The 21,198-nt window shown below is 33.6% G+C and overlaps 1 protein-coding gene and 1 long non-coding RNA gene across 3 annotated transcripts; one reads left to right on the forward strand and one right to left on the reverse strand.

Moving 5' to 3' along the window:
* Positions 1-2,549: 2,549 nt before the first annotated feature.
* On the reverse strand, positions 2,550-4,704 carry LOC122002700. 2 transcript variants are annotated; one of them, XR_006117704.1, is made up of 4 exons: positions 4,560-4,704; positions 3,631-4,034; positions 3,493-3,536; positions 2,550-3,370 (listed from the first exon to the last, which is right to left on the reverse strand). It is a non-coding gene; the product is annotated as an uncharacterized LOC122002700 (long non-coding RNA). The 2 variants fall into 2 exon arrangements; XR_006117703.1 differs by having other exon boundaries at positions 3,631-4,704.
* A 2,856-nt stretch (positions 4,705-7,560) lies between these two features.
* On the forward strand, positions 7,561-20,919 carry LOC122002701 (probable methyltransferase PMT11). Its single transcript, XM_042557976.1, has 4 exons — positions 7,561-8,321; positions 20,037-20,186; positions 20,266-20,536; positions 20,766-20,919. Exons 1-4 carry the CDS (start codon positions 7,644-7,646, stop codon positions 20,885-20,887), a joined length of 1,221 nt encoding a protein of 406 aa, XP_042413910.1. The 5' UTR covers positions 7,561-7,643; the 3' UTR covers positions 20,888-20,919.
* The last annotated feature ends 279 nt before the right edge of the window (positions 20,920-21,198 follow it).

Below are 21,198 nucleotides of genomic sequence, written 5' to 3' on the forward strand. Positions count from 1 at the left end.
TCCTCCCGCTGCCCGCGACCTAACCTCCTCCACCACTCCTCCGCCCACTCATCATCATCATCCAGTTCTTCAACTATTAGTGTATCTCAAATCTATGGTAAGCTTTAAGATCCTCATCTTTAATGGAGATTCCATCGGTTGCAGGTTAGGATCTAGCTATGGCAGGGCTCTATTGCCATAGTGACCATTTCAGGTTTGCATAATCAAATCCTCCAATCATGAATGAACTCATTAAGGTTTGTTTTCTTATCCATATTTCTTATTCTTAGGGTCATATGAATGTGACTTTCTCATAATGACCTTAAAGTAGATTTGTTTCAATGACAATGATTCATCATTTTGTATTCTTACTTATATTTTGAATTTTGATACTTGCTAATATATCTAAATTTACTAACATATACACTTTCACTTATATTTGAAAATTATCGTTGAATGATGTTTGAGTTTTTGTCGATAATGCATTGGTCTTAGAATGTAGTGATATGGTATTTATCCAAGCCATATTGTCTATTGTTTGCTCTATTCTGTCCAAATAAATTTTCAATTTCTTCAAAAAAAAAAAAAAAAATACAGTCAGATTCATTTTTAAAATTTATTGGTTATTCTTTTAAGATCTTTTTCTCCTCATTTTGATGGCTAATGTATGACTCTAAGTTTACCAATTCTTCCATAAAGCCTTTCATTCCATTCAAAGGGATGGCAAACATCATCCACAAGTGATGTGGAATGTGAATGAGAAGAATTTTATGCCTCACTTGGCTTCATCCTGATTTGTACTACTCATTGTTATAGATTTAGTGAAAACACTATTTACAAGTAAATTGTTTGGATTGCTATTGTAAGTACATTTCATCGGTTGCATTGGAATACCTTTACTATCTATATGCAAGCATGATTCAAGGTGTACACATTGCTAAAATCACTTGAGCATCCAAAGGGATGAAAATGACTTGTACTTTAATGCACGAAACAGGTGTCTTGGTGGGTTATAACTCAATGCATGAAATAGATTTCTTGGTGCATCGGTGAGTTATACCTTGATTATATTTAACTAACAAGTCATGAAGTAGCTTGAAATTATATTATCTTTTTACTTGGTAGCCTTTTTAGCCCATTCGGCCGGTAGAACCAAAATCCATGGTTTTTGATGCTCTATTAGAAAGATTATGTTGACTTTCTTTTGAAGATATCATGTATCTATCTAAAATATCTAGTAAAAAAATTTCAAGTTGATTGGCAAATTCATCAAATTTCTTTTTTGTTGGATATACAGACTGCTTGAATTTGCGAGATAGGATTCGGATGACATTCCAATCCAGGTAGTGAAATTTCACTTACTCTTTTCATTTATCCCACATAATTGGTTTAACACATTGAAATTTTCAAACATGCTTAGTTGTAGCACTGCATTGTGCTTCACACACCTGATATAATGTGGCTCTATAATATGTTTCTGTTGTGCTTAAAGTTTCCACAAGCACTTGAAATTGTTGTTGCTACAAAATTCACTTAAAGAATGATTAGAAATTGGAAAAAAAATAGTAAACATGGAATATTTATTTCTGTTCTTTATACCTTGAAATGAGTACCTATGTAGGAGAATTTGGAAGGAAAGGGATTTGCGACAAAAGAACATTTTGAAGCATTTAGTAGAGCTTGTTGCTCTTCAACAACATATACTCTCGTCTTATTGAGGAACTGATTAATTTGGTAAGCAATTCATTTAATAATCCACACATTCTTTAAGTTCCAAATCATAATAAATCACTTTAGAATTAACAATTTTCGCCTTCTTTTTTTTGGGTCTCCGAGTTGATTTTGGAAACATGCTTTGCACTCAGCATGCTCTCTTGCCGAGGAATCTTTGCCTACTCTAACAACTAGTCAATCATCGTTCTCTCGGACTTTTACGATTTAATGTACTTAATCTTATCTATGATTTAACGGTTAATATAAAGTATTCATATTTTCCTTTTCATCTCATATATGCTTTATTAATTTAATCAAGTTTACCATCTTAAACTCTCATCATGGTTAATTTGCAGGTTGTAATTCTCTTGCATCAGCTGATTTCAATTGTGCCATCTATAAGCAAAATAAATTTTGTCGAAAAGTATATTCAGGTTGACAATCATAAATTTTGGTTCATGGGGTTTCTGAACTACGACACTGCTATGCACCATCTCACTATGAGAAAAAAAGCTAATAGACAACGCTTTAAAAGCGTTGTCTATGTGGCTGAAAAAGCGTTAAAAGCACTTTTGTTAAAAGTCTGCTCAAAGACAACACTTTAAAAGCGTTATCGTTTGTAGCAAAGACAACGCTTTTGCAACGCTTTAAAAGCGTTGTTGTTTTTGGCAAAGACAACACTTGTGCAATGCTTTAAAAGCGTTGTCTTTTTAAAATAAAAAAAAAAATCTATTTACAAAATTATTTTTTATATTTACAAAATTATTAATTTTCTTTTACCATGTCTAGATTCGAATTGAACATATAAAATAACATTAATTAGCTCGGCTAATGATTTCAAACTCGTACCAAAACAATAGAATTCAATTACAAAGTATTAGTATTTACAGGAGAATTCAACTATACACAAAGACTAAATAGTTCTGTTTCAAAGTAGATAGTGACATTCGAATTTAAAATAAAAAAAGTACAAAATAGCTAGCCGGCCTCGAAGACAGCGATCTGCATGCTTACTTCTACTAGATATACTGATCAAAAAGGATTGTCGGCTTGAGACTAGGACAAAACCTACACTGAACTCTTTTTTCAAGAAGTTAGTCTGCATCCTGAAAGACATGAGGCTTTATCAAGTATAACCAGCAATGCTTGGAAGAAAAATTAAGGAGTCAAAAAGTGGAATAATAAGAATAATAATATACATAAAAACAATTGTTTAGTTTCCTTCCACTTTCTTAACTTTAATGTTTCCTTATTTTTCCTTTTACTTGTCTTTTTTAAAAGAGATTAAAAAATTTGGGTGGCCCAGTGTATATTGACATGAATATGAATGTAAAGAAAAATTAGAGATGTGGAGACTACATATCAGTCGGCAGCTAACACCAATAACTACAGCCTGTGAAGTCATTGTTTGCATTGCATCAAGCAAACTATAAAGTAAACATTATTTCCCCTGCATACACATGTATCAAAAAGCTCAAAGATTTAGAATAAGGCAAAGGCCATTGCATAATGAGATAAAAATGGAACAACAAAAGAGGATCGACAAGGGAACACAAGCAAGTAAAGAAGTACTTGCACAGAATTCTGTAAGTGGCTAAAAGTTACTACACGTACCTGAGCAAAAAGATCAAACTCATCCAAGACAAAAATTATTGATTTGTGAGATAATCCACACTCCCTGTCCATGGCAAAATACAAATAGATGAAAATTCAATCAGAAGTTCAGAATGCCAAGGAGAAACTTCTTAGACTTTCAAGTTTGAACATGAAAAATACAAGTTGGTGGAAACCTGTACTTACTTTAACATATCAATCGTGAATCCAGCATTGTCATTTGATGAAGCCTAGAAAACACAATGAGATCTAGAGTTCATACCTTGGATGACTATAAAGCAAAAAGCAGAAATTATAAAATTATACAAATTCAATAAGAACTACTTTGCGGATAGCATGCGCTCTTCTTGTTGTGCAGCTGCCGACCTAACCAGTTCCTTGGACATGAATACCACCACAAAGTCTGCCGAAGTAAAGAAGGAAAACACACATGGAGTAGAGAATTTATTTAAGGATTTAACATTTTCATTGCAGCCTTTGACTCAAATCAAAACCCAGATAGATGTAACCAGTCCCTTGGAAAACCGTACCAAGGAAAATGCTCAAGTAAAAAATGAAACCACACAATACACTAGATTGATGCTGTTGCCCAGGGCAACAGACATAACAAGGAGCACAATGCTCTGTTGATCGAATTTTTCAGCTCAATTTAAAATGACAACTGTTCTGGTAGCTTCAAAACTTCATGAGACTAACCTCTTGTCCCCACTGCCAACACTGTGAGAGATCTGAAGAAAAAGGAACAAAATGGCAGATTCATGAAACTACCGACATACTAGACTGGGAAAGAAACTGCCAACTTTTGTGAAAGGTAAAAAGGAAAACTACAACTTCCTCAAGTATTTCTCCACAATCACCGTTTCGAAGAGCTCAAACTCAACTCAATGCTCGACGAATAGAGAATTAGGAATCACAGAAAAATGCAATTTTGCATATTTAAACACGCAAAACACACCTTTTCTTTCAGATGTCGGCATTATGAACCAAAAAACCTAACTAAGCATTGAAATTTCCAAACCGCATAAATCCTGAAACCCTAGAAGATCAACACCTGTGCCGAAAAGCCAAATCGCCGAGGAAAACCTAAAGCAACTCGTCGAGGAAAGCATTGGCGCAGACCACAAACGAGAAGGAACACTCTGTCTCATATTCACATCACCAGAGCAAGAAAATTCCAGACGCCATCAAATAAGCCGACGAGAAAGGCGAGAGAAGTCGAGGGAAGGAGGAACAAAAAGAGGAGAATTTGTCACCTCACATGGAGGACAGGAAGAAGGCAAACAGGCGAGGCAATCGGGAAGGGGTTCGCCAGAGAGGGGTTTGTCGGAGAGGAGTTAGATGGAGAAGGCCGCGTGAGATGAGGAGTTGGGAGAAGGGTTCGGGATAAAAAACGGTCGGAAGATAGGAGTTGGGAGAAGGGTTTGAGTTTTCTACTCCTTACTTAGATCCAACGGTTTGTATTAATTAAGATTTAGATGAAAACTTAACAATAGACAACACTTTTTAAAAAATGTTGTCGTAGACATTAAAAAAAAGTCAAATAGATAACGTTTTTTACGAAGCGTTGTCATTGACCCGTAAAAATCACTAATAGACAACGGTTTTTAGAAAAGTGTTGTCTATTAATAAGAAAATAATGAAATAGACAACGCTTTTCACTAAAAGCGTTGTTAAAAAAAAATAGATAACACTTTTTATAAAAAACGTTGTCGTTTAAGTATTGTAGAATCCCAATTTTCTTGTAGTGTCTGCACAAAGCTTTGCGCCATATGCAAAAGGAAGCATCGCCGCGACGATAGATCCAGATGTTCCAACCATGTAACTTTTGTACTGGGCAATAGACTTACAGCCTGTTTGGAATGATATGGAATTCAATTCCTTTTATAATTGGAATTGAATTCCATGTTTTGGAATAATTTTTTAGTTAAGAATTGATATGGAATTCAATTCCAATTCCATCAAAAAAGGCAAAAGTAAATCACACCTCTTTATGTGTGATTTAGATAGGGAATTCAATTCTCCATATTATGTCCATTGTGCCCTCATTCTCTCTTCTTTGTAAAAAAAGAAAAGAAAAAAGAGAGAAGGATAAAATGATAAAACATAAGAATTCCATAACTTAAATTACAATTCATTCCAAACATGAGAATTGAATTCAATTCCTTATGGAATTCAATTCATAATGGAATGCAATTCAATTCCATTACTTAAGTTATTTTCAAACGGGGTGTTAGGGTCTTTCTTTGGTTCATGCCAATATTTATATTGTTGTTTAAAAAAATTGATGAGCTTTATAAAATGATTATTAGATGAATAAAAATTATGTATTCACATTTTGATTTTATTTTATAATTTTTATTCTATTTTAAGTGGTGTATGAATTGAGATAATATCTAAATTTTAAATTTGTATTATATATTTTAAATCAATATTAGTGATAATTATATGGTATTTTAACCACGGCGTGCAACACATGCTGCAGATATTATTTTCGTGGCGTGCAACGCATGCTGCATATATTATTTTTCTCGGCATGCATTGCGTGCCGTGGATAATAATATTCACGACATGCAAGGAACTTTTCGCAGTATACAATGTATGCTGCGGATATTATTTTTTGCAACATGCGTTGCACGCTATGAATAATAATATCTGCGACATACATTACACGCTGTCAATAACTTAGAACTTTCAACAACTTTCAATTGTACAATTTACAATATACGTTGCAGAAAATAAATTTACATGCCGTGAAAAGATATTTTTATTATAGTGGTGGAAGTTTCCAAGCGCTATATAATCAAGTGTGTGTTGGTCAAAGCAGAGAATTCTCTCCCTCTTGCTCTCTTAATCCAAATTTTGTGATTATTTTTCCAATCAACGTAACTATTGACTCTCTAAAATATTATTCTCCCTTTTACCCTTTATTTTCCTGCTCACATCCTCTTGTTGAAGGAGATAAATCTATTATTGTACTGATTTAAGTACAATATTGGAGGTTCATTTAACTACGGTAAACTATTATTGGAGGCCAACCTCGTTGTAGAGTAGAAAGAACTTTGCTAAAAAGAATCCAAGTGATATATATATATATATATATATATATATATATGACCGATTTTGTGATATATAACCGTGAGACATGAATGTTCCAACTCCATTGTAGTTGTGTATTGGTAATATTTCTGCAATTATTAAACTTTAACTAGAATTCAATTAAGTGTTAGACAAAGGAAAAAAATAATGATGTATTTTATGATTAATAAAACTCTTAATTTGGCTTTCAATAATATTTTCCCAACGGACGCAGTTGAATTTTAAAATTTTTCAAAAGATGTTCCATAGTTTTATATTTTCCGCACTTCTTTTAAAAATATTTTTTTATTAAAAAATATAAAAATTTCTTTTCCGTTCGATCTGCAAGACGCCGCCCTACCGAGCCACTTGACCACACGACGACCTGATCACACGGCGCCCTTGACCACTCGGCTAGGGCAGCCAGGTTAAGCAACGAAAGAATTTTTTATATTATATATATATACGTCTTGAAAAAAAATGAAAGTACGATGCGTTTTTTTAGAAATTCTAAAACTTTGTGCGTCTGTGAGAAAATGCCGATTTATATATACTTTGATACCTAATTATTTAATTAAAAACCGACGGACACGGTAATAAAATAACGTAGCATGTACTGATCAATGTTTCTTATAATATATTTAGTATATCGATATTCAAATCAATGTTTCTTATAATATATTTAGTATATCGATATTCAAACCTGATCTTTGTCGGGCATCTACGTATTACCGACCGCTATACCTCTCTCTCTCCCATACTCATATAATAAATAAATCTTGACAAAAATAATAATAATAAATCCAATAATATTTAATTAAAACTCAATTAAGTGCTAATACCAACATGTTTAGTAACCAGCAACTCTTCTAAAATAAAATTTCCAAGCTAAATATCATATTTTTATACTTGAATGGTTCTAAGTATATATTCAATCATATTTTAATATTAAATTTTAATTAAAATTTAGTTTTATATTACATTCATATTTGAGATGCAAAGATTTATTTAATATCCTTACTTTTATTATGATATAATTTTGGCTGAACATATATATTTTTTTAAATTTAATATATTTCATCGTATTTTAATCGAGTGTCAAAATATTATTATATAATAATTATATAGTAAAAACTAAGGGCAATTGTCCTTACAATAATATGTATTATCATTCGTATTTTCCACCTTAACAAAATCAACAACATAGATAACGCGTCCCGTTTTGTTCACTCTCCGCGGCTCCGCTCCGCAAGCGAGCAACCATGGCGAAATCTCTCCTCCTCTACGGCGCCGACCTCTTTCAGTCCCACCTCATCGTCAAGATCTTCGTCCTTTTCTTCACCGCTCTCGTCTCATTCTACCTCGGAATGAACTGGAACGATGTCTCCCCCCAGCTCGTGTTTTTCTCCCGAGGCGGAGGCGGCGGCGAAGACACCGGCGGCCTCTCCGCCCCCTCCGTGTCCCTGTCCCCCAACTCCAAAATCACATTTGACTCCAATTCCGTCGTTACCGACGCTACGCCGCCGATTGCTGCGCCGCCCCCGCCCCTCGATCTGACCTCCCCGCCGCCGACAAAGCAGGGGGTCGGAATCGTCGATGGAAACGGCACGATGAGGGTAGATTTCGACGAGGGGGAGGTGGATCCGTCGGACGGGTGGGACGAGGGTAATGCTGGGGTTAATGAGACGGCCGCGGAAGGAGGAAAAGAGGGGGATAAGAGTATTAGGGTGAAGATCGACAAGTTCAAGGCTTGTCCGAAGAATATGAGTGAGTACATACCGTGCATGGACAACGAGGAGGCCATTAGGGAGCTTAAGTCGACGGAACGGGGGGAGAGATTCGAGCGGCATTGCCCGCAGGAGGGCAAGGGATTGGATTGCTTAGTTCCGGCACCAGAGGATTACAAGAAACCTATTCCCTGGCCCCAAAGCAGAGACGAGGTTCCAATCTTTCTTTTTTTTTTTCCTTCTTTTTTTCCTCCTTGTTTAGCGTAATGCAGCTTACTGAGGTCTTTTTATTGCTTCATATTTATGATAAACTGAAGTAGCAATCTGAAGAATCTAAAAACGGTTCTGTAAGTCCAACCTTGTTGTCTATCTTGAATGAAAGAACTCTTTGTGATATCTACAAGAATTTATATTTCTTATGCTAGCAAATTCTGCAACCCATGCCTGATACTCTACCTTAATAGAAAGGTGAAAGTTGTTTTCGGCGAAAGTGATGTAGTATACTTATAGATCAGCAACGGTTGCTAAAAAGGGTAAAAGAAACACTGTTACCGTACAAATGAACGACTAAGTTCTGGCCTTAGTTTCAAACTGACCTGATAACAATAGTTATCCTAAGGATGGCAAGGTCCCAGAAACAACACTTGATGATAAATATAGATGAGTAATCTTGGGGACCCACCATACTTATCAACATAAATTTAGGTTATCTGGAATGCTTGACTTTCACACTTGACTCTCACTGGTAAAATTTGTTCGTGATATGAGCATCTTGTGATAAATCTCCACAATGTTTCAATTATTATTTATTACACAATAATATCCTTATTCAAGTGCTTGATCAAATGCGGAGGAATCAAAGTTGGTGGGTTAATTTTCTGTGTTTCTTGTTTTACAGTGTCTTTTACTTATGCTACTCATGTTATCATCAGTATCACCAACCCAATTTGATGCTACATGGATCTTATACTCCACTGAATTATATGCCAGGTTATATCAACAATAATATTCAAATAAACTAAATCAACTTTTTTTTTATTACGCAAACTGAAATTTCTTTGGTCTTCCTCTATCTGTCACACATTTGGTCTAATTGATTAGACTCTTCAAGTTAGAAAGTATACAGGTTGTGTATGTAGCATCTCAATATATTTTTTCATTTTCTCATCTATTGGAGCTATATTTAATTGCTATAGGATAATAGTATTTTTCAATGTTCCTTTTTAATAATCTCATACATTCGTTTTAATAATCTTATTTTATTACACTAATTATGTTGTTGTTGCTTCCTAATAGCACCACTCTGATTTATAGAGCATGACAGGTCCTACCACATAGTCTTATAATTTTTTTTCCAAGTCTAGGAAAACATGATGATCACAAAATACTCTAGAAGAGCTTCTCAAACACTCATTTTTTTATCTATCATTACCTTTATCAATATATTGTTTATTATTATTATTAAGAGATCTAAGATATCTAATTTGATGTCTATATCTCATTGCTCTTCTTTCATTTCTTTACTTATAACTGAAATTACATCTCATATATTTAGTTTTAGTTTTTACTTAAAATTTATTTTCTAAGTTTCTCTCTATAATTCAACCTTTGAATTTTTATCTATTTTCACAGTATCATCTAGACATCTACGCATAACATACACCAATGTGATTTATTTAGAATGTGATTAGTGAATTCATCCAATACTACTATGAAAGGTTTGAATTTACAATTGACTCTTTATGAATCTACATTTATACTACTTAACACAATACATGAGAATTTTTTTATTGAGTTCATAACATCTTTCCAAAAGTTATAATATGACTTTTCAATTTGATTCCTTTATAACTAGAACAAGATTGCATATATAGTTATGAAAACTAGACTGGTTGTCGAATCTGAAAATACTGTGTCACTGGTCAATCAGTGGGTCAATTGGTTGGATTGCATATCAAACTAGAAACCTACTGGGCCAACCTAACAAGGAACCAGAAGCTAGGAATACAAAAGTCAATTAATATAAATATATGAATACTAATAAAAAAATCTCAGATATGTAATGTTAAAATCATACGCTTCATAGGTCACTTGAAAATTTATTAAAAACACCTATACAAGTTGTAACATATAAATTCTAAATCTAAATCATAATTTTTTTACAACTTTCATTAAAAGCGTAATCATCGCAACACGAGATAAGACACTAAACTATTATTCTATTAGTAACATCTCAATATAAAAAATAAAATCTATATGATAAACATTGTCAATTTAACAATCATAAATATTTTTTTTTCTTTTTAAAAGTGTATGACAGATGCTGTAAATTTATATAAAGAGTAAAACCTCAGTGTTTGAAGTCAGATATTTGAGGCAGGAATTTAGACATCTATAATTTTGCAGCCAATTCCCAATGGACAATCAGAGAAAATGTCATCAAGGAAGATGACCTGTTGATTGACAATGAAGAAGATGGTGCACTCTGGAGAAGCTATTAAGAGGTGTTATGGAATTTTATGACTCTAGGCAAAACCCAATTAGTTTTTATGAAACTGGTTTATTTTTCTAGTTTGTTGAAAATCTCCAATGAATTTTTCTCTGATTCAATTGCATATCTGAACTGCTCAAATAACCAAACTTTACCAAGCCTGAATCTGAATTTTTTCGTCCGGACTGATTGATCCAGTCCAATTTTAGCTACTATGCACCTATCCAACTTTTTTTCATTTGATAATAATTTTCCCATTATTATAATATATCATCTTTAAACAGATACATTTTGTACTTCTTCATACCCCTGCCAACTCTCCTTTTTTGTAACTCTATAATTATTAAACATCCATGTTTAAGCTCTTCAATGCAAGCAACATTGTGTATCTTATTTGTCATCAAAGCCCCCATATAAAATTTGCAAATTCTTTACTCTTAGCTCATGTTCATTCTATCTACAGGAAGTTTACATTGCTGTCTTTAAAATTTCATCATTTAGCTCTTCTAGAATTAGAAACATATATTTTTCTTCATACATTTCTAAACCTTGTATCTATCAATGTTTATTAGTTAGCATTTTCCTGAAATTACTTTATAATTTTTACACATAATCCAATATACCTTCGTAGTAAGGAAAAAAAAATTCATCTCTTATAAGTTATATATCTTACTCCTTGAAATAAGTATAAACAATCATAAGCTTTAAAATCTTTTGCTGAATTGGCGATATGGTTCCAGTCGGAACAAAACTGTTTCGTGCTATTTTGATCTATGCCGACAAACAGTATCAATTACTCCCATGTGAGGAGAAAAAAGAAGAAGAAGAAGACGAGGAAGAAGAGTAGGAGATGAGGAAGCTTGTCTCTTATCCACGTTGGAGAAACATGTGTTGCAAAACATGACATGGGGTCGGAGAAATGTGAGTCATGACACACGAGTCGATGTTGGAGGAGTAAGCTAGGATTTAAACGCAAAGGAGAGTTCAACGTAGAGGAGCCAACGCAGAACTTCTTGTGTCGTGACTTCTAGCATAGAGAAGGAGCCAATGTGGAGCTTCTTGTAATGCATTGAAGGAATGACTCAGAGTTTCTCATATGAGTTCTTGATTAGGTGCTCAATGTGACAATTTATTCAATCAGAGCTTCTTGCTGAAGATACTGATGAAGGAAGCATCATGCGAATTGTGAATGCAAACATTACGTTCCACTTGTTGCATTGGGGATTTTGTAGCTTCTTACATGCTAGTCGGCATGCGAAATAAAAAATTTCACCAATGCCAATTGACACTACTCAATGAACAATTATATGATCATAAGATGCTGTGATTTAAAATTGTACCATTCTTCTTATATTCTCCAAATCTATCTTCATTTTCTATCCAAAACATAAAACATCCATATTCATCTTTGTATTCTCCTATGTCTCTTCTTGTATGTCCATTAATATCTTGTTTAAGTGCATGATTTTCGCTCAGATAAATTGTCAGTGACCTATAAGTAATTCTCGGCAAGGACCGCTACATCTCCAGAACTCGGGTGTAGTGATAAATATGCAAGAGTTCGCGTTACATGATCCCATGAGAACTTGGGTGTAGTGTTAAATAGGCAAGAGTTCTCACACCATGGGTTAGATAAGAACAAATATGATAGGAAAACTAATAATCTAAGATTTGGAACATGGAACATAGGAACTCTCACTGGTAAATCGATGGAGGTAGTAAATATGATGATTAGGAGAAAAATTAATATTTTGTGTGTACAAGAGACAAAATGGACAGTGAGAAGGCGAAGATGATAGAGAACTTTAAGTTATGGTACCTGGAAAGAGTAGAACAAGAAATGGAGTGGGTATTATTGTAGATAGTTTGTTAAAAGATGAAGTTGTAGGAGTAGTTAGAAAAGGGAATAGAATTATAGCCCTTAAGATAATAGTGACGAAGGAAACTATGAACAGAATTAACGTATATGCACCGTAGGATTAGATAAAGCTACCAAATCAAGGTTTTGAGACGACTTAGATGAAATATTATAAAATATTTCACCGAATGAAAGGATTTTAATAGGAGGTGATCTAAATTGGCATGTCAGAGTGAAAAATGAGGAATATGAGAGGGTACATGGGAGTTATGGGTTTGGAGCGAGGAATGAGGAAGGAAAAACTATATTAGATTTTGCGATAGCATATGACCTTATATTAGCTAATACGTTTTTTAAGAAAAGAGAAGAACACTTGGTCATATTCAAAAGTGGATGGTTGGGAAGAAGGATAGAAAGATTTGTAATGATTGCAAAGTCATCCCTAGAGAAAGCTTAACTACCCAACATAGGGTAGTAGTGTTGGATATACGCCTTAAACATAGTATCAATAGAAAGAAAATATATACAATTCCTAGAATTAAGTGGTGGAAGTTAAAGGATGGGAAGCAACATATATTTAAGGAGAAGATAGAAGTAAATATATGATGAATCTAATACAACATGGGATAAGATGGTATCAAAGTTAAAAATAGTAGCTAAGAGTGTCCTCGGTGAGTTAAAAGGGCATGCACCGCTAAGTAAAGAATCTTGGTGGTGGAATGAGAAAGTACAAGAGAAAGTGAAGGAAAAACGAATAGCTTATAAGGAATTATATATTTGTAAGAATGAGGAAAACTTAAAAAAATATACAATAGCTAAGAAAGAAGCTAAGAAAGTGGTGAGTGAAGCAAAAAATGAAACTTTTGAACGGTTATATCAAAATTGGATACAAAAGAAAGGGAAAGATTTATAGAATAGCTAAAGTGAGAGAAAGAAAACAAGAGATCTTAGTCGAATAAAATGTATTAAAGATGAATGTAATAGGGTATTAGTAGCGATGGAGAAAAGAGCGGTGGAAGAGGTATTTTCATCAATTTTTAATGAAGGTTTGGAGACCAACTTAACTTGGGTAATTTAATTAGGTCGAATGAGCGTCGAAATTTTAATTTTTATCGTAGAATTCAATTGAAATAAAACAAACTTTAAATGAGATGATGGAAAAGCGTTGGACCGGATGATATTCCGAATGACTTACAAAATTATTTAACATGATATTGAAAGCGAAAAAATGCGATCGATGGAGGATAAGTACTCTGGTTCCCTTATATAAGAATAAGGAGGCGTACAATGCAAGGGTATTAAACTAATGAGTCATACTATGAAACTTTGGGAAAAGTAATAGAAAAAGATCGAGGAAGGAGACAAAATCAATTTGGGTTTATGCTTGGAAGAAGCTATACATCTCCTTAGACAATTAATTGAAAAATATCGGGAGCAAAAACAAGATTTACATTGACTTAGAAAAAGCTTATGATAGAGTCCCAAGAGAAATTATATGGAGAATTTTAGAAAAGAGAGGTGTTAGCGTAACATATATTGAACTAATTAAGGATATGAGGATGAAGACTTCAAGCGGAGTAACTGAAGCATTTCCAATAAAGATAGGGTTACATCAAGGATCAACTCTAAGTCCCTATCTTTTTACACTAATTATGGACGAACTCACTGCGCACATTCAAGACACAGTACCGTGGTGCATGTTGTTTGCAGATGATATTATTTTGGTAGATGAGACACGTGAAGGAGTAAATGCTAAGCTAGAATCTTGGAGGGAAACACTAGAAGGGAAAAATTTTAAACTTAGTAGATTAAAGACAGAATATATGAAATTTAAGTTTAGTAATATCAGAAGTAATGAAACAATTATTAAGATAGGAGAGGACGAGTTGCCCGGAACCGAGAGATTTAAATATTTAGGATGATTTTTACAAAATGATGGAGAGATTGAGAGAGATGTCTTACATAGAATACAAGCAGGATGGGTGAAATGGAGGGGAGCGTCGAGTGTTTTATGTGACCGTAAAGTACCTCTTAGACTTAAAGGTAAGTTCTATAAAACTGCAGTTAGACCTGCTATGTTATATGGAGTTGAATGTTAGGCTATGACTCGAGCACATGAACAGAAGATGAGAATTGCAGAGATGAGGATGTTAAGGTGGATATGTGGACATACACGTTTAAGATGATGCGGACATGTACTTAGACGACCAATAAATGCTCCAGTTAGGCGATGTGAAACTATGATAAACATGCATATCAAACGAGGAAGAGGAAGACCAAAAAAGACTTGGTTATTAACAATAAAATAAGATAAAATTTATTTAAATATAGATGATGATATAATAGGAGATAGAGCTCAATGACGTAAAGAGATTCATACAGTCGACCTCACCTAGTGGGAAAAGGCTTGGTTGTTGTTGTTGTTGTTATTGTTGTTGTTGTTAATAATTCAATTTTTCTAATGGGCACAAGCACTACATTTAGTATCTCGTTTTCCTAAACCAACTAATGCTATAACATTACATTTAGTATCTCATATTCTAAAATCAACTAGCAATATAACTCTATGTTTAGCTTTGATAACTTCTACAATCTTATCCCTTATCTCTTTTTTTTTTCTCTTCTTCTACCTTGACAGTGTAATTTCTATTAATATCTACTCCATTTTTATAATTTTTTTTTTGTTTTTATATATATCAAATCTAAAATCTATTATCTAGTTACCATGTTATTTTTCTAACTCATCATTATTTTTTTCCCTAAATCATCGCACGTAGTTCAATAAGTCATATTTCTTTATTAAGAATATTAGATTTATTAGGCATTAGCTATAGTGGATTTAGTCCCATATTAGTCCCTCTAAGTTTGGGGTTTATCACGAATTCGATAAATAGTATGAATTTCTTATAAAAAGAAGTTAATACAAATATTTCCTTTTCTCCAAAGTTAACATGTATATAAAGCCCCCTCTTTAGATTCATGGTTTTTTAAAGAGTTATTCCCTTAGGGGAGAGGTTCAAGTCTATTCTTATCCACCTATTCTTTCTCTTCTCATTTTGTCTCTCACTTCAAATTCATCCTTCCCTTAAAGTTGTGAGACTAGGCATGCCAAGTACCTTGTAATGCAAGTAAGGTTGAATGTATTTGTATGCCTTTACAATAAGCATGTGAGTTATCTTGGTCACTTGTCGATGCTCCATTCCTACAAGGTTGATGCCATAAAACCTCTATGACCTCGTCCCATCCTCTACACACGCCTTCTTGAGCGACAACTCCATATTCACGACAAGGTAGTTGCTTGTCTCATTCCAACATACAATGATACATTTTGCTTATTTAAAATGAGGCTAAGGCAGTATTGTGTTTGTAACCAAATATACATCCACATGTGATAGTGATTAGTGTCGTCATGTGCGAACATGCAACACATCCACAAAGTCGCTTGTTGCTTACTATTCAATGTATAAATTGCACACATGCCACACCATGGTTACAAAATTGGTATTGGTGTTATATGGTAAAAAATTTAAATATTGGCTATATTGAATCAATTATATTAACGAAATTGGAAACATTAGCAGAAATAGAAAAAATTAAACAATTTGATATAAGCGAGGACAAAATGACTTTTATTCATAATAAGGATCTATATTATGTCTTATGAAATATTAACATTAATAACATAATAAAACTAATGAATAGTAAAGTTGGATAATTAGATTGGCCTTAGTATCAATGAAATTATGTTCTTGTATTTTTAGGTTGGTAATATCAAATTTTCATTGTCACTATTTAATAAAATAAAATTATAGAAAACTAAGTGCATTTCTTATAGATTTTTAGCTGATATATTATGTTGTGTTAATATAGAATCAATAATTAAAAATATAAAAATATTTATTTCTTGTATTACATTAATGGAAAGTAATTAAATACAATAACAATAACCAAGCCTTTATTTTACTAAGTGGGCTTGGCTATTTGGATCCTCCTATGCCATTGGGCTTGACCTCTACAATATCATTATCTATATTTAAATAAAATTTATCCTATTTTATCATTGCTAATTAAAGCCTTATTTGGTCTCCTTCTTCCTTGATTAATGTGCGCATTTGTTATAGTCTTACGTCACTTAACCGGGGCATTTATTAGACCTAAGTACATATTCATTCATCTTAAACGCATCTTCAGTTTTTCTTTAATAGATACAATCTCGACTTTCTTTCTGATGTCTATCCTTGTATATTTGCATATCTACCTTAATATCCTCATCTTTGTAATTCTCATCTTCTACTAGTGTATTCGATTCATAGCTCAACATTAAACTTGATATAATCTATAAGGTCTAGTTTTTTTTTTTGTTGAAATTTGCCTTTAAGCTTTAGAGGTATCTTACGATCATAAAGAATATTTGATGCTCTTCTCCATTTTAGCCATCCTATTTATGATTATGTAAAATATCTTTATCAATCTCTCCTTTCTGCAAAAAATATTTTACATACTTAAAGCTTTTAGGTACATGCAACTCGTCATATCCTATGTTAACAATTGGCTAAACTTAAATTTCATATATTTTGTCTTCACTCTATTAAACCTTAGACCTTTTGCTTCCCGTATTTCTTGCTAAGATTTGACCTAGCATTTACTTTCATGTCTCATCAACCAAAACAATGTCATATGCAAACAATATATACTATGTAACTTATTTTTTCAATCACTCCCTTTCAAAGTTTCATGATATAACTCATTAGCTTAATGTCCCTATAATTCACACAACTTTGTACTTCCCCTTTGTTTTTATACAAAGAGAAGTAAATTCCACCATGGTTGATTTTAAGTCTGGATAAAGGAGGGTTGTATTAGATTGCTAGCCAGCGTAAAATATAAGCGGATGTTATGTATGAATCGACCTCACTTAGTGGGATAAAGGCTTGGTTGTGGTTGAGAAGTGGTTTTGAGGTAGTGTTGATTGAGAGAGCTAGAGAGGTAGTATATTCTCTCTCAATCAATAGTCTCATCTCTTGATTGACACTAGATAAAGAAGATATAGATGAGGTACTTTGACTACTTTGTGACAAATTGCATGTAACAATAAAGCTATTTTGTTAATCTTGCAAGAAATTATAGTGGCTGAGTACATGAGGAATTTAAGATAGAATTTACAAGAGTAACTAAAGTTGTCTCCCTCTCTTGTAAGAATTGTTTTAAAGCTAAGATTCAAAAGAATTCGTAGATTGGCCATGTTTGTCAAAATTAATTTAGCTTGACAAAGTTTTGACCTATATCTTTTTTTTTAACTTCCATTTTAATCTATTTTCTAATTTCTTTTAATCTCTATTTTTTTTTTTAAAGAAAATTTGTGAGATGATTGATTCCTCGAGAAAGATCGATAAACCTTTTAAGATACCAATTCAACTTGGGCAATCTCTATCAGTATTGATTGATTTTGACAACCATGGGTCTCACCAACCTCATTGACAAGTTTAGGCCAAGGATGTTTTGCTTCCACTGAATTGTGGATATCACATCAAGATGAAACCTCAGAGCATGACCACTCTAGCAAGTAGTTTCTTAACTCCGTGTTAGCCTATGTGTTTGTTAATGCAATTGTGCTCTAAGAGGTTGAATTCAACCTTAAATTTTGATATACGTGCAAAGAGTTTAAATTAGGCCTTGCATTTGTATTTTATATGGGTGCAGTACACTTTTAGAGCTTGGAGAAAGTGTAACTTCACGATGTTGAGAGTTGATAATGACTTGGTAGGTAAGGGCACATACTCAATGACTTATAGGTCCAATGAAGTTCAAAGAAACTTGTATGAGGTATCCAAGAAATCATAGGATGAGAAATATTGAGGTGGTGTTGGAGCAGCTCATGGAGCATGATTGTTACCAAGTTGGTTGGCTTAGTAGCTTGTGAGCGGAGAAGGATATTATAGGACATATGAGGTTCCATAATACGAGGATGCAACGCTAATGATAGTTGGAAGAAGAAGGTGAACTACATAGTTGAAGTGTCATTGATGGTGCATAGAGTGAGTTGAGGGCATGATGCATCTAAGGGATGAGTAAGTCTAGTGGTAGTCAACCTTAGTGGCGAAGTCAAGCTCTAGTATGAGAATTATGAGAGTAAGGAGACATGTATATTTAGGAGAGGGTCAGCTATACAATATTTGATTATTAAGATGATCATAGTTGGGGCTCTAGTCAATTGGACGTGATTGTAATTCATTGGTGAACTGAATTAAATCTTCAGTCGACTTAGAGTAATCATCCAATGAATAGAATATTTCTGTTAAGGCTGAGTTAATTTGACAGTTGACTAATGCTATAGTAGGAAAGTCGGAAGGAGCTATTGATCTGATAGAGTTGTGCTACAATAGTTGGATAATTTAAGGAACTTAAGGGCTATAGCAGAGAAATCTACTAATTGATTCAAGTAACCATTAGATGGTGCTTGGCTTAGCTCATGCTTGACTTGACACTAATTAGATTGTGCTCGACATGGCCTTTCCGTAAATAGGTCAGACATGGACGAATTGGGCCATACCAGCTGTTAATTTTCTCATATGTAGTGGTCAGTTTATACTTGATATAGTTTTGGTTTGGAACAACATAGACCTTGGCTAGTTTCCTCTATTTTCCCCCTTTAAATGGAGCCAAATGACTTAAATACCCCTACAAGATTTAAAAAAAAATAAAATTTGAATGGAATTATGATCATTACCATATAAATTGTTTAAACTTGTTTCTCACCCCTCGTGCAAATAGAATCTCGTTTGTATCTCAAGCTCATAATTTCGTTTTCATTTCTCAGTGTCTCATAAACTAACATATATACTTTATAATTTTTTATTCCAATTCTATATTTTTAATAAATTTAAACTTTTCTTTATAATTTCTTATATTAATTTTTTTAAAGTTCTATTTTAAGAATTTCTTAAAATTTTAAATAAATAGTTTTTATTTGGTTTGTCAGTTTGAACCAATCAGGCATGTGCTTGTACTTGTAATGTGTCAAGGCCAAGATTGACCTAGGTGGTGTGTGGCCCGCCATAGCTCGATCTAGGCCAGGTTGGTTGGACTCGCACTGATTCGAATAACCACCCTCCTAGGCCTAGGCCATGCCCTTCAAATTCCTAGTTTAGTTACACCTTGGTACCTTAAATTAGGGTTTTCTCATGAGTTCTACAGATAATATGTAAACGATTCTTAAAAAAAAATTAATACCTTTTCCTAAAGTTAAACACACCAAAAGTAAGTTTATTTAAAGTTGCTAACCTAATTTAATCATGATTAACTTCTTTAACCACACCAACTCATAACAATGGGAGAAAAAAATGTTATATTGCATTACTTTCAAGCGTTGATGTGATAGATCCTTTCTCAACAACCTCTTGGCCGTATTCTTTGCATGTCAAGGTACTAGGAAGATTAGAATTTATCATGGCAGTTATAGGCGATGATCTGGCCTTGTATCAAATACTGCTAAGGTCCATTCTTCTGAAGCTTTGGGACTTAAGACCAACATTGGCTGTTTTGTTATGCTTCTGATATTTTCCTGAAAATTTGCACTTAGGTATGGTTTAGCAATGTGCCCCACACACGGCTGGTTGAAGATAAAGGAGGACAAAATTGGATATCTAGGGAGAAAGATAAGTTCAAATTTCCAGGTGGTGGGACTCAATTTATCCATGGAGCAAATGAGTACCTAGATCAAATTTCCCAGGTAATAATATTTCATTATCCTATGTATGGTTAAATTTATCCTGTGTATTCAGTGCACTTATTTCTTGGACAAACTTTAGATGGTTCCAGAAATTGCATTTGGTAATCGTACAAGAGTTGCTCTTGATGTTGGATGTGGTGTAGCTAGCTTTGGTGCTTTTTTACTTTCACGGAGCGTGATCACCATGTCAATAGCTCCAAAAGATGTCCATGAAAATCAGATTCAGTTTGCTCTTGAACGTGGTGTACCTGCAATGGTAGTAGCTTTTGCAACTCATCGCTTGCCATATCCAAGCCAGGCATTTGATCTAATTCATTGTTCAAGATGCAGAATAAACTGGACCCGTGATGGTAAGTAGTTCTACATTTTATTGGGGCATACCTGAATTTTATTTTCTATGATGAAGAATCTATCCAGTAATTGTCACTATCTGCATTTCTTTTTCACTTTATCTTGTCAAGTATTTATAGTAATTATGCTATTTCTAATTATAGTTGTGTAATGCTTGAACAAATTCTTCATAGCTTTTCTGTTTCAACTATACTGATGTACTAATCAGTTTGTTCACAAATGGTTAAGATGGGATTCTGCTTCTTGAGGTCAACAGATTGCTCAGAGCTGGTGGTTACTTTGTTTGGGCAGCACAACCTGTTTATAAGCATGAGGAAGCCCAACAAGCGGCATGGAAAGGTATGTCCTAATGCTATAGTTGAGTGTCAATTTTTTTTCATGTCAAAATTCACTGGCTGCAAATATGAAGTTATTACCATGCTTCCCTATTCTGTTTGTTTCTGTAAATATTCTGTCACATTTAGCTTATTGGAGTAGAGGTTTGAAGTTTATAGGGGTTGAAGGAGAACATGTACTGACGAAATTCACCTTCATACTTATATTGAAAATTCAACTTTTACTGCAGTTGATAGTTATATTCTGTCACATCCAGCAAATTTTGAGATCTACCTTAACACATTAAAAAATCTTACCTTTTCTAGTTAAGAGTAATCTTCTGTTG

The sequence above is a fragment of the Zingiber officinale genome, chromosome 7A, assembly GCF_018446385.1.
Source record: "Zingiber officinale cultivar Zhangliang chromosome 7A, Zo_v1.1, whole genome shotgun sequence".
Classification (NCBI taxonomy): domain Eukaryota; kingdom Viridiplantae; phylum Streptophyta; class Magnoliopsida; order Zingiberales; family Zingiberaceae; genus Zingiber; species Zingiber officinale.

Coding starts and splice junctions, on each gene's coding strand:
- LOC122002701 (XM_042557976.1), top strand. CDS start 7,644: ATGGCGAAATCTCTCCTCCTCTACGGCGCCGACCTCTTTCAGTCCCAC. Junction 8,322..20,036: donor GGCCCCAAAGCAGAGACGAG/GTTCCAATCTTT, acceptor ATTTGCACTTAG/GTATGGTTTAGCAATGTGCC. Junction 20,537..20,765: donor AATAAACTGGACCCGTGATG/GTAAGTAGTTCT, acceptor CAAATGGTTAAG/ATGGGATTCTGCTTCTTGAG.